Source organism: Theobroma cacao, chromosome 4, assembly GCF_053813885.1.
Source record: "Theobroma cacao isolate CCN51 chromosome 4, ASM5381388v1, whole genome shotgun sequence".
Lineage (NCBI taxonomy): Eukaryota > Viridiplantae > Streptophyta > Magnoliopsida > Malvales > Malvaceae > Theobroma > Theobroma cacao.
In genome coordinates this window covers 18,269,285-18,283,656 of record NC_142642.1, presented here as the reverse complement: position 1 = coordinate 18,283,656, position 14,372 = coordinate 18,269,285, and the positions used below count along the sequence as shown (strand labels likewise).

Below are 14,372 nucleotides of genomic sequence, written 5' to 3'. Positions count from 1 at the left end.
GCCTTTTCAAAAGTTTACATGGCAAGCAAATAACACTTAATTGAAAACAAGAGAGGGCCTAACGCGTGTCTCTTCGAGGCAGAATCGTGGGCTTGAGCTTAGGTCCAATATGGAAGGTTAATCAAGCTTGGGCCTAAGCCCGACACCCAGTGTAATGCTTTAGTGTGCATAAAAGATGCTCGTAGTATTATTGTAACTTTATTATAAACAACATTGTTATTATTATAAAAAGATAACAAATTTAATTAATGACTAAAAATCGAAGAAGAATGGGCTGCAAAAAATGGAAATGAGTATCGTAACACTACGATTTTATAAAAATAAATTTTCCAAGACTTAGTTTTAGGGAATTAAGGCTGTGTGGGGTCAAAAATTATTGATTTTGGATTAATCCGAATTGTGAAAAGCTGGTGCGTTGGCTAGTTTGAACAATAGCATTTGTCCATAATTAAGCATGCTGGACAAGCACAACACCAAAGTTGTATCCTCATCACACTCCTAACAAGCAAGCCTTTTCAGCAATCTCATTATATGCTGTGAAAGCATGCAGCTATGTTCTTTTTTTTAGTTATCAGGAAAAGAAAAAGAAAGAAAAACTAGTGTTGGAGGTGAAAATGGGATGAACTTGTTAGTCACATCCCCGGAAGGGTAGAAATCAAGTCCATGTGACCTGGTTTCTCTGTATTTTCAGAGATTATTTCACATCCCTGAATTGACAACTCAATCCACCCGGAACACCTGGGAACCCGACAGACGCCACTTGGGAGTAGCGTTTCTTGATTTTCTTTGGGTTGGGGCTAAATACTTTGTCTTGATCAAACTTTTTGCTCTTTGTGGAGAAATTAATGAAAGAAAATGATGGGAGATGGTGACTTGTGCTGTTGTGTGCAATACTACACTGTGCTGAGATTTTTTTTCTCTCTTTTTTCATCACTTTTCCATTCCATCAGCTCAGCTGCATTGATCATGGCATACCTCACTTGACATTTATCCGGCTTTTGATTAGCGAAAACAATGTGATTTTTGCATAATTGGCAGACCGTAAGGCATATAATATGGAGAAATCAAAGCCCTTTTTCCTGTTGGATCCTTTAACTAGCTAGTGATATCAACTAGGGTGTACTTGCATTCATCTATGAGTGTGGGTCAATCAATCTTTTTGTTTGCTTGAGAGCTAGTGAAAAAGATCCCCAAAAAAAAAAAAAAGTGAAACGAAAACTACAGGACATGAGAAAAATCTATATATATATATGCCATATTTTCAATGGGGAAGAATATTCATGATTCATTAGTGACAGTAGAAGCAAAAGTGAAGGCATTGCTTCCACTATTAAAAGTTCATTTGGATTTTAAAGATAACACATCGAATCCACCCACTTTATTGTGCTCAATGAGAACAACTTGCAGTTGCAGCTTTCAATCAGCCAACCTTTTCTCGTAAAAGTTTTTTGCATTACAAGTATAGACTATATGCTTAAATTGCGAATCGCTACCAACTCAATCAGCTCTTAGAAACGATTTCATATTCTTGAGAATATATAAAGAGATTTTCTGTTCCAATATTACGTGTTGAAAATTAACCGTCTTTGGCCTGCCCTAATTCCGAGCTGAGGCACCTACTATCATGGCACAGATTCAAAGTTTAGTGGGAGTAAACTACTGAAACTGTTTGGAAAACTAAGTATCTCTCTCTAAGCATTTGGAAGAAATACCATCTATACTCTTTTTGCAGAATTGATTTCATTCTAAGGCAGAACCACCAGGATCGTTGGTTGCATTATTTTCCCATATATGAGTCACCACTATTGATGCTTCACATAGGCCTAAGCCTAATGACAATTAGTCAAAAACTGTCTGGTATGATGTGAGGTTCTGATTGATGTAATTAATTGATGGTGGGTGGAACTGACATAGTTTCATGTATCCATCCAAATTCTCCAATTTCCTTGTATGAATTGATGGTTGATACTTCCTCTAATGGTGGTATGTATGACCTGATATTCTTATCCTTCATCATTAACCAATGCTGCAACCAACAATTTGAGTACATCAAAACAGGGCAAGCACACGCATATATAAACATGTATGAATGCATGTACTCAGTCATCGGAGTTATTGCTCAACATGACGGCATCCTAACCTAGTATGTGCTGCAATTCTAGGTCGCCGTAATCCCTCCTTGTTGATTGCTCTAAGTTGAGTGTATGATTGGTAGTAGCACCAAGTGTATGCATGGCCAACTCTTATTTGATGTTTGTAATAATTATCGACTTAAAATGGCAAAGTTTTGCATTTTTTTTTATCTTGAAAATTATAAACAGGTTGCAATGCTGCTGGATATTAAATATTACTATACACAGGAGAAATTGCAGCAAATGGCATCTATGACTTTGTGGACCTGTTTTAGCACTCCAAGCAAAGTTTTGCTGAATGCTGATCTCCCCCATCTCTCTTTGAGAAGAGTGAATGATGCTGCTTCAATGTAATTCAGTTAAAGTGCTGGTAGGGGTCCCTTCCTGCTGCCCAAAGAAAGGGACAAGACTAGACTTAGCCATTGAGAAGCATATCTAAAGCTCCACCACAGCTTTTTTCACATTCCGGATCCGTAAGAACAGCTCCCTTGGCTTTTGGCAGAATCTTTTCCCATTTATAGGAAACCAGCATTTTTCTTGATTTCAGAAATGAAATGCAGACCTTTCAAGATATCACTCACAACCACCATCTCTATTCCCCACCATCATCTCCACCACCACCATCAACAGTTTCCAAAACAACAAAAGAAGCTTTAACTTACAAATAGTACTTTCACATTTCTGTCCATAATTCACGCAGACAATTTGACCTTATCAGAACCTTTTTTTTCTTGGAGGAACATGCCCCAATGACCCACCAAATAATGGATTCTCTACTGGACTAAACCAAACCAAGATTCCCAAGTAAGCCCTAAGGTCCAATAAATATAAAATAAAAAGAAAGTTGGGCAGGTATTTATGCTATAATTTTATAAGTTTCATGAAATCACCCCTCATTCTCCAAAGGGAAAATACTAGCTTCGGCCTTTGAGAGTTTCAGGACTTTAAAGCACATTAGGAGGTGAATTTGATGAAGTGGTGTTGCTTTTGTCATTAGCATGCATCTGCCTATTGGGATTTCTGGCTAATACCAACTGAAATTCTGATAACTACTAAATCAATCATGACCGACTTATATGACAACCCAGAAGAAGATCAGGAAGGCTAGCTAATCAATCTGCTAATGATTTTTACAAAGAATGATGTTTTATTGATACATTTCCTTGATGCCATATGCCTTACAACTCAAAATGATCCTCCCTTTCTCCAACGAAAGAAATCTCAGATGCTTAAGTGTGCCGGTAAATCCAGCAAAAAAGAGAAATCTTCACTACATATTCAGGGAGCAGAAAATCCCCTCAAGTTGTTTCAACAAAGATTTCTGCTAGTTGAGCTTAGACAACAATAACAGGCAAACAGCTATACTCCATAAGGAGCTGTAATATTTGATTGAACGTTTCAAAATGTGTCATTGGGTTATTACATAAAAAATATTCTACATTTGATCATTAACGCAAAGACCTCAATTCTATAAAACAATCCTATCTTGTAAGTGCTGATTGTGTCATAAAAGCAACGAGCTTAGTATCTCAAATTGAGCATCTGTTCATAAATCTGTAGCAGCATGGGAGCAGCTATAGCCGATCTTGCTTGACTACATATTGCCCTGCCAATGATTTTTTTTTTAATTTATTTTCCTTGAGTTTTTCTTTCCTTTTCAATAACAGAACAACTATGAAAACTAGTTGGAGACATTTGTGATGTCCAAAGTAGCATAAAGGTGTTGCTAATAAGTATCTTCCTTTCCTAGTCAAGATCTTAAGTATATTGGAGGATTGATTGATTGTCTCAACTTTACCAAAATCATTTGATAGAGCTCTTAACCTCACTCCTGCTCTAGTAGCCCTGGAGTGCTTGGAGGGCTACTCTCGTGGCATATGCTCATTCATCAGTCTTTAAAAGTTTAAAGAGTGCAGCATCTTTGGTCAAAAGATATGATGAGTGTTGCCACTTGGACTTAGCTCAAGTGGTGAGGGAGTATATAGTATTCTAATTTCCAGCTCTAATTAAAAGAAAAAGAAAACAAACAGAAGAATTGCTACATTAGATAAAGTTTATGGCAGGTAACCAAGTGAAATCTACAACCTGCTGATATTATTAATCCACGGAAGATAAAATTCCTCGGCAATCTCCCAAGTTAAGACTAGCTACGTACCAAAAGTAAAAATTAAGCTCTTAATTGATTTGCATAATCAAGTTATTTTTGTTTCTAAGCTTCCCAATCAATTAAATATGAAATTAAAAAAAAAAAACTATCATATATCTTTCTGGGTATGTTATGAGATCATGCCTTGTAGCACCCGTCATTGTTTTTAATAATTCTTGGTGTAACATTATTGGCATCAAGTCACATCCTTGACAACTACCCTATATGTATATGTCTCTATATTTTAAGCTGAACTCTATCTATATCATTCATTTAAGTCTGGACAACCAAGATTAACTCTTTAATTTTTGACATAACTCATTTTTTAAATCAATTGTTAATTAATGATTTCGTGTATATTCTTAACGTCAGGGCATACGTTAACCTAATTCTAGAATCAAAATGACTCTTTTAATTAGAGCTTTTGTATCTATATATAATCTCTATTTGTACATATAATCTTGTGTTATGTATATTGTTTAACATCTTCATTTGTAATGGGATTAAAGAGAGTGTCTTTACAAACCTTGGTAGGGTACTTAATTAAGACCAAAAATTAAAAATTTCCTTCATAGTATATATAATTCTATTCCCTACCAAATAGGAAAGATATCATTAATTGATTTAGATGATATAAAGATGAGGAAATTTTGGCAACCATTTCCATAAATCAGATTAATATTCGATGCGCATTAAATAAAAAAGGGAAAGAAAATAAGCATAATCTAAAAGTTTGCAGCACTAGCAAATCGGTTTAATTAGAGTGTTAATTAATGTAGACTAGTACTAAAAGGGAAAGAAGAATGAAATATATAAAAGAGAGAAATGAAAATATACAGAAGAGGCAAGGGACCGACCATGCATGACGCGCGACTAGACTTCGTAACCATAAAACTATTCTTAATTCGTAAATAAGCAGATATTCTTTAATTAAGCAAACTTTTAACATATCATAGTCTTTAACTGTTTATTTACTTTTTCGGGCATCCTTGTATCAAGTCTCGACTGTTTTTAAATATTTATTTATCAATAAAGTGATAAAGAGAAAAAAATTTATATATGATTTTAATTCATTGGTAAAAGGATCGATTTGAAGTGAAATTAAATTTCATATGATGTTAATTATTTATGAAGGTAATCATGACTCAAAGCATGTTTATTTTTGTGATGGGTGCGTTCCTCTTTAATTTAAAAAGAAAAAAATCTCAGAATTAATTATCGATTAGGTTCGTGCTTACATGATACATTTAACTATAGATGATAGGTTTTTCTTGTGGGAAACGTGATATAAAACTGCTGGTTGATAGTTTCTGCATAACTTGACGCGCATCCACTGAGCTATGAAAAATATTAATTTTATATTAGCTTTGTGATCGTATGCAAGTACGTAATTCTCTTCCCTAATTTTCTCCCAAATCTCAACTTGAGTGATCAAGGAAGGAAATATCCATTACTTTTTTCTTTTTGGTTTGGAAGAAAATTGAAACCTAGTTCAATTTGGTATATTCTTTTTTTTTTAAAGATTTTTTATAAAAAAAAATTTCAAAAAATATTATTTATAAATTAAGAAATAAAAGTCAACGAGGTATTAGATTATTGACATGTAAAGTTCTCCATTATATATACTAAAATTCAATCCAATCTTTAAGTGAATTGAACATTTATGAAAACGATAGAGTCAGCTCATAAATAACTACCCATTCCTTGCAGATCAGCATTGCACAATTTCCGTAGCCTTGATCTTAATTTTAATTAATATGCCACTACCATTTTCAATTTACGATGTTCTATTTTATATACTCCCCAGCCATTAATGTCATTAGTAAATTAAATCATCATGAAATCGAAAACAAGAAAAATCAATAAGGTACAACGCATAGGATGAAATTTTGAGGAACAAATTAATGTGATTGGTGACAAAGTAGGCCACGTCTCGAGTTATCTGAGGTAAGGGAAGACACCATGCATCGGCCCACAATCTCTTGCAGTTAGTGCTGATAAAGACAGAATCGACATAACAAATTATACATGAGAAGGAAAAGGAAAAAGATCTTTTGTTTGGGGGGTAGTGGTAATGGTAATGAACATGGGAGAAGAAGCACATGTCCATTTCAAGAGAAATAAAGGGACGGACAGGCACATGGTTTGCCACACCCATTAACTAGAATTGTAAAAAGCTTTGATAGCAGCTGCCATGGATTTCCATTGAACCTCAAATGAAGAAAAGAAGAAGAGAGAATTATGTGGAGAAAAGGTGTCTAGCTTTGGAAATCACCATTTTTAAAGGTTTGGATGTACTAATAGTGTAAAGAAATTATATACTATGCGTTATATCATTCAAAGGGTTTAAATTTATGTGATATCATTTGATGATTTAATTATATATAAAAATAAATTCTATCAGTGTATCGACTATAAATATTTAAAACAATAATTTGATCATAGTCGCTTTTTATTTTACTTTGATTATTTATGTATGACTTTAAAAGTGGAGCCGAATGTATGCATATGAGTGGATAGCATCGAATTAAAAAATAATTCATCACAAGCATAGATCTCTCCAATCTCTTGAGACGTCTTGACCAAAAATAAATAAAAAAAGAATTTCCTGAGACGTTTGCGTTCTTCTCAAGAAACTTGTACAGCTAGTCAATTGAAAGTTCAGTTTATACAAGTACAGGGCTATATTTCACAAGAGATAATGAGAAAAGTTATCTACAATAAGTGTTGTATAGGATACATACACAAGGAAGATAAGAATATCATTTACTAATTGAAATTCAAGTTCAATTGGCTCTCTTAAACAGATCTCAAGTTTAAATCTTCTTATATATGAGTTTTCTTGTATATTAGATAATTATATATTGATTTGTTTGTTTGTTTTATTAAATTGATTTCTTATATATATTCAATGTATTGAATATGAAATTTATTCAATTATTTAAACATGTAATTAATTTCATAAAAAAATATTCTGGTCTGCATTTTCTTAATTAAAACAAGAAAAATCCGATTTTATAAGTTGAAAATTAGAAATAGAATTTAGGGTAGATACGACTATCCATTTTCTTTTCAATTATTAAATGAGAAATTGGTCATGTTAGGTGGTAATTAAGTGGCAACAGCAGCATTAGTTGTTTTTGTGCTTCCCCGTTCACTTGTCGTCATTAATGACCACATCAGATGAAACAATTAAAGTCAACCTTTTCAGTAAAGTCTCTTGTGTAAATATCAGAGACCTGTCTAGATGTAACAAAATAGAAAACAACCTTACGATTTACCGACCTCTTTAGTACTAGTATTTTTTTTCCCCAACGAACTTAATTTTCCTGTGGTTTTCACTAGCATTGTACCCCACAAAGAACACCTATATATACAAGACGTTTCCCATGTCTGTTCCTTAGCCAAAAACATCTCCTTGGCACTTTGTTTCCTCTCACTTGCCTTAAGAGACAAGACTATTTTGGAGGCAAGCAAAGAGAAAAAAAAAAACAAAAAAACAAACCCCCTCTTAGAACAAAATAAAGCACCGAATCCCAAGCGCTTTGAGAATCTTGGCGTTGTTTTGTTCTCCAAGATGCGTCATGAGAAGCAGAAAACTGGTTCAGCCAAGAAGGTGAATGGGTCTATAAGGTCCATTTTCATGCATGCGGACGGTGTAGATATGTGGTTGATGACTCTTGGCTTCATCGGAGCCATTGGTGATGGTTTTAGCACACCTCTTGTTTTGCTTGTTACAAGCAAGTTGATGAACAATCTTGGTGATGCATCAGCTTTCACTGCAGACATGTTCACTCATAACATCCACAAGGTCTCTCTCTCTCTCTCTCTCTTTCTCTCTTTCCGTTTTTTTCTTGCTTCGCACAAACACACACATGCAAACGTGCTGACAGGCACGCCTACACAAGCAGAAGCTAACTGCATTTGGGTTTGTGGGTGGCAGAATTCGGTGGCTTTGTTGTATTTGGCTTGTGGGTCATGGCTTGCTTGTTTTCTAGGTGGGTTTTTATATTCAATGTTTTGTTTTCCAAGGACTAATTAAATGGAGGATATTAAAGATTTTATTTATATATTAAATATTTTCCAGAGGGATTCTGCTGGTCAAGAACAGGTGAGAGGCAAGCAACAAGAATGAGAGCCAGATATTTAAAAGCCATCTTAAGACAAGATGTGGGATACTTTGATTTGCATGTTACAAGCACGGCTGAAGTTATCACAAGTGTTTCAAATGATAGTCTAGTAATCCAAGATGTTCTTAGTGAAAAGGTTTTCGTAAAATTTTTGATGTAATTTCTTATTTAAAATAAGTATTACTTTTAAACAAAGCTAATGGCATGCATATTGATTTTATGCAGGTGCCAAATTTTCTGATGAATGTTGCAATATTTGTAGGGTGCTACATGGTAGCATTCATAATGCTATGGAGACTAGCAATTGTGGGATTTCCTTTTGCTGTTCTTTTAGTGATTCCCGGTCTTATGTATGGAAGGGGTTTGATAGGAATAGCTAGAAAGACCAGGGAGGAATACAATAAAGCTGGTACAATAGCAGAACAGGCAATCTCTTCTATAAGAACCGTTTATTCCTTTGTTGGTGAAAACAAGATCATTGCAGAATTCTCTGCAGCTTTACAAGGTTCTTTGAAGTTGGGGTTGAGGCAGGGTTTGGCTAAAGGTCTGGCAATTGGAAGCAATGGGGTGGTTTTTGCTACTTGGTCTTTCATGTCTTACTATGGCAGCAGGATGGTCATGTATCATGGTGCTCCAGGAGGGACAGTTTTCATTGTTGGTGCGGCCATTGCCATGGGAGGCCTGTAAATTCCTTTAAACTTTTGTACATTGAATTATTTTTTGGTTTATAAAAGAAGCAAATTCAAACATGTAACTTTTATTGCCTTTGCCGATCACCAGGTCATTGGGGGCTAGCTTGTCCAACCTGAAGTATTTCTCTGAAGCATGTTCAGCTGGAGAACGTATAATAGAAGTGATAAAAAGAGTCCCCAAGATTGATTCATACAATTTGGAGGGTGAAATCTTGGACAAAGTTTCAGGAGCAGTCGAATTCAGGCATGTTGAATTTGCTTATCCATCAAGGCCTGAAAGCATGATTTTCACAGATTTTTGCCTCGACATTCCAGCTGGAAAGACTGTGGCATTGGTGGGAGGTAGTGGCTCGGGGAAATCCACGGTAATAGCACTACTGCAAAGGTTTTATGACCCACTAGGGGGAGAGATACTCCTTGATGGGATTGCAATAGATAAGTTGCAGCTCAATTGGTTAAGGTCACAGATGGGTCTGGTGAGTCAGGAGCCAGCACTTTTTGCTACTACCATAAAGGAGAACATACTTTTTGGCAAGGAAGATGCTAGCATGGAAGAAGTTGTTGAAGCTGCCAAAGCCTCAAATGCCCACAATTTTATATGCCAATTACCACAGGGTTATGATACTCAGGTTAGCCCTTGTCTTTTAGCATGACACACCAGCAAACCTTTAACATCCACAAAAACAAAAGTATATCTCAGCATCATTATTTCCATGCTTAAATTAACCAAAAAGGCACATCTGAACATTGAAATTTCAAACAACTAGTATTTGAAACATATGTCAATTTTGTTGCTATGATGAACGAAATTAAAACTTGTTAAATTTCAGTAAGAGTTTAGCTCATAAAATTCTGATCACCTTTCTCCCTCTTAAAAGAACATGAGCTGGACCAACGGCTCATGTTCCTACTTAAATTTGGGAGTAAAAAATAGCATCACCAGATATTTATGTTTTCAATATGTGAATCATATATGATAGCCTTGTAAATTCTTCAAAGTAATGATAGGGATGAGCGTATTCAAGTCACAATGCCTCGCCCTGTGTTTTACTATTCAGTTATATTGTATTTTATTCTTGTCATGTTGATTGAACAGTAATTTGGTCCCCCATCGAACCTAGCCCTTCTCTACTAGTTGCAATTTCTTCCCCACTCCTTAAAATGAGCACCTATGTTACTTTCTTCTAACAAATAATTTGTCAACGAATTCTTTTGCATCTAGTGCATACCATTTTTCAAGAACATAATAAAAGTTCTGGATCTTCCTTTACGAGTTCCTATCATCATTTCTTTTGTTATACCATATTAAGAAAGAGTTGAAGCAGAGAATTGTATTCATTAGAGAAATAAACAAATTCTTATCTTGTCCATAAGTTACTTAGCTAATACTCAAATGTTTAAACCAATGTTTTGAATTATTTGAACTTGCTAAATAGTACAAATTTCTTCAACAGGTTGGTGAAAGAGGGGTCCAAATGTCAGGTGGACAAAAGCAAAGAATTGCTATAGCAAGAGCAATAATAAAAGCACCCCAAATCCTTCTCCTAGATGAGGCAACAAGTGCACTAGACGCAGAATCTGAACGAGTTGTACAAGAAGCAATAGACCAGGCTGCCATTGGCCGTACCTCCATAATAATTGCCCACCGCCTCTCCACCATTCGTAATGCTGACCTTATAGCGGTTGTCCAAAATGGCCAAGTTTTGGAAACTGGATCACATGATGCGTTGATCGAAAATGAAAATGGTCACTATACTTCATTGGTCCATCTTCAGCAAACAGAGAAAGAAAGGTTCCCCGAAGAAGTTAACTCAAATTCATCTACTTATGCTTCATCTTTAATATCAAATGTGGACATTAACAGCACAAGTAGTCGTAGACTTTCATTGGTTAGTCGGTCTAGTTCTGCCAATTCATTTATTCAAAACCGTGTTTCACTAGCTAGAGAATCTGCAGTGGAAAACCAAAAATTGCCAATGCCATCTTTCAGAAGGTTGTTGGCATTAAACTTACCAGAATGGAGACAAGCGATATTGGGGTGTTTAAGTGCAATCCTATTTGGTGCAGTTCAACCTGTTTATGCATTCTCACTAGGATCTATGGTATCAGTGTATTTTTTGACTGATCATGATGAGATTAAGGAGAAGACTAAGATTTATGCCTTATGCTTTCTCGGGTTGTCGGTGTTTTCGTTGCTGATAAATGTTGGTCAACATTATAATTTTGCATACATGGGAGAGTACTTGACAAAGAGGATCAGAGAGAGGATGCTTTCAAAGATACTCACATTTGAGGTTGGCTGGTATGATCAAGATGAGAATTCAAGTGGTGCTATCTGCTCTAGACTTGCTAAGGATGCCAATGTGGTATGTACCTTCTTATAATTCTAATTTGCTAAAAGGAAAATCTTGCTTATCCAATTGGAATAATCAGCATTAGTATGTCACCCCTAGTTGTAAAGTGAGAAGAGATGAAAAGTTTATGCATTTTTTTTTAATATCCAAGTCTTCTTTATTAAATAATTAGTATCTGCTAAGCTCTGATTACATAGAGTTTTCCATCTTGTGTTAATGATTTTGGAAGATCAATAATTTATGATTATCATATATGGATTTAAGAGACAATAAGCCGGTAATCTAATCCGAACTAGATTGTGGTTGTTGGCCTTGAATGCTTAATAGTTTTCTTTTTGTTTCGGCAGGTGAGATCTTTGGTGGGTGACAGGATGGCCCTAATCGTGCAAACCATTTCAGCAGTAACTATAGCTTGCACCATGGGCCTGGTCATAGCTTGGAGGCTTGCGCTTGTCATGATAGCAGTCCAACCCATTATCATCGTTTGTTTCTACACCAGACGTGTCTTACTTAAAAGCATGTCCCAAAAGGCTATCAAAGCCCAAGATGAAAGTAGCAAGCTGGCTGCTGAGGCAGTTTCCAACCTCCGAACCATCACTGCCTTCTCATCCCAACATAGAATCTTGAAAATGCTCGACAAGGCCCAAGAAGGCCCAAGAAGAGAGAGCATTCGTCAATCATGGTTTGCCGGTATTGGACTTGGCACATCTCAGAGCCTGACAACATGCACTTGGGCCTTAGACTTTTGGTATGGTGGCAAACTTATCTCTCATGGCTACATCACTGCAAAGGCTTTGTTTGAGACCTTCATGATCTTAGTAAGCACAGGTCGTGTAATAGCCGACGCGGGAAGCATGACAACTGACCTTGCCAAGGGCTCAGATGCAGTTGGATCAGTCTTCACTGTATTGGATCGATACACAAATATTGAGCCTGAAGACCCTGAAAGTTACAAGCCCGAAAAGATAATAGGCCATGTGGAACTTCGTGACATAGACTTTGCATACCCGGCTCGGCCCGATGTTGTGATCTTTAGAGGCTTCTCACTCAATATTGAAGCAAGTAAGTCAACTGCATTAGTTGGACAAAGTGGGTCTGGTAAATCAACAATCATTGGATTAATTGAGAGATTTTATGACCCTCTCGAAGGTATAGTGAAAGTTGATGGTAGAGATATACGATCATATCACCTTAAGTCACTAAGGAAACACATTGCACTTGTGAGCCAAGAGCCCACATTATTTGGTGGCACCATCAGAGAAAACATTGCATATGGAGCGTCTGATAAGATGGATGAATCAGAAATTGTGGAGGCTGCTAAAGCAGCCAATGCCCATGACTTCATTTCAGGGTTAAAAGATGGGTATGAGACATGGTGTGGAGATAAGGGAGTGCAGCTATCTGGGGGCCAAAAACAACGCATTGCAATTGCTAGGGCCATATTGAAAAATCCAGCAATTTTGCTTTTAGATGAGGCTACCAATGCACTTGATAGCCAATCAGAGAAAGCTGTGCAAGATGCACTCGAGAGAGTGATGGTGGGTAGGACTAGTGTGGTTGTGGCTCATAGGTTAAGCACCATTCAAAACTGTGACCAAATTGCTGTGTTGGATAGAGGCAAGGTGGTGGAGAAAGGGACCCATCAATCTTTGTTGGCCAAGGGACCCATAGGTGCTTACTTCTCATTGGTTAGCCTCCAAAGGAGACCTTACAACTCAACTCACACAATCAACTAAACTACTTACCTTTAGATCTTAGATTAGGCTTTTTTCTAGATGCCATCTAAATTTGATGGTGAAAGGCCTAAACTTATTTACAATACTCTTTTCCAAGTTTTCCTTTTACTTCCCTTTTGTCCATCCACTTTCAGTAAAGATGTTGAAAGGGATATGGTAACCTTTCTATAATATGAGCTTTTCATTTTTCCAACAATAATAATAAATGCTTACTTTTATGTGTAAATGTATAAAGCAAAACCAGAGAAGTGAGATATTAGCATGCTTTGCCAATAAATGGTACCATTGATCATATATTCCCTCTTCGATTAAGCATCTACATCTCTTTGTTACTATTTTATTCTAGTTTTCTAATGCAAGTAAAATAAAAATTTTAAAAGTAGTAAGCTTTTGTTATAAAAGCCCTAAAACTAAATAACAGAAGCAAATTTATGATATGTAGAAACTTAAAATAAACAAGAAGCAAACTAGAACAATAGCTCATGAAACCTACAAATTATAGATATACTCATCACATAGTAATACAAGGACCATAAAAGAACAATAGCATAATAATGCCCTCGTAGTCTACACCATACAAAGAACATATCAGTAAGAACCACCTTGAATTTAGCAAGGAATCCACCAAGGTGTTTGCTTTCTAGAGAGTGTGAACGAAATCAACAGCCCCAATGAGTTTGCCAAGATTATCAATTTCGTTAAAGATATTTCACTTATCCCATAACTATTATGATCTAATCTTGAGCCATGACTAGTGCAAGGATCTACATGGTTAGGACCTACTAGACCTAAACAAGCTTAAATCCGACTCATCCATTACGATCATTAACCAAAGTATGAGAGACGCATCTCACATATATAAATATATATATTAAACTGAAATATTTTGTAAACAACATTCATCATCTTCAAAACACTCCATAATGATTGTACATAATTAACTCTATAATTCATGAATACACAATTTAATCAACAACCCTTGCCTTTGCCATACCTTGGCAAAACATAAAGATTATCAATATTTACAAACCAATTGTTATAGACTCGACTAGTGGAGTAACATGGGAGGATAACCATAATCAATTGAGGGCCTCGACGATCACCTACCAAAGTGATGAGAGTGATGGCTCTCCTAAGATGTTAACCAAAGATTTACTGATCTGAAAACAAAATAGAAATGGA

The 14,372-nt window shown here is 35.9% G+C and overlaps 1 protein-coding gene across 2 annotated transcripts; it reads left to right on the top strand.

Moving 5' to 3' along the window:
• The first annotated feature begins 7,635 nt into the window (after positions 1-7,635).
• On the top strand, positions 7,636-13,482 carry LOC18601382 (ABC transporter B family member 15-like). 2 transcript variants are annotated; one of them, XM_018129735.2, is made up of 7 exons: positions 7,636-8,089; positions 8,222-8,276; positions 8,366-8,544; positions 8,634-9,091; positions 9,189-9,729; positions 10,555-11,466; positions 11,802-13,482. In XM_018129735.2, the coding sequence occupies exons 1-7, from the start codon at positions 7,856-7,858 to the stop codon at positions 13,188-13,190; spliced, it is 3,768 nt and encodes a 1,255-aa protein (XP_017985224.1). In that variant the 5' UTR covers positions 7,636-7,855; the 3' UTR covers positions 13,191-13,482. The 2 variants fall into 2 exon arrangements, with proteins under 2 accessions (XP_017985224.1, XP_088661674.1); XM_088805548.1 differs by lacking the exons at positions 7,636-8,089; positions 8,222-8,276 and having other exon boundaries at positions 8,526-8,544; positions 8,671-9,091.
• Positions 13,483-14,372: the final 890 nt, after the last annotated feature.

Bases quoted from the DNA above. Each gene is read 5' to 3' on its own strand.
- LOC18601382 (XM_018129735.2), top strand. From the start codon at position 7,856: ATGCGTCATGAGAAGCAGAAAACTGGTTCAGCCAAGAAGGTGAATGGG. The intron at 8,090-8,221 runs GTCTCTCTCTCT...TGTGGGTGGCAG, and splicing joins TCACTCATAACATCCACAAG to AATTCGGTGGCTTTGTTGTA. The intron at 9,730-10,554 runs GTTAGCCCTTGT...TTTCTTCAACAG, and splicing joins CACAGGGTTATGATACTCAG to GTTGGTGAAAGAGGGGTCCA.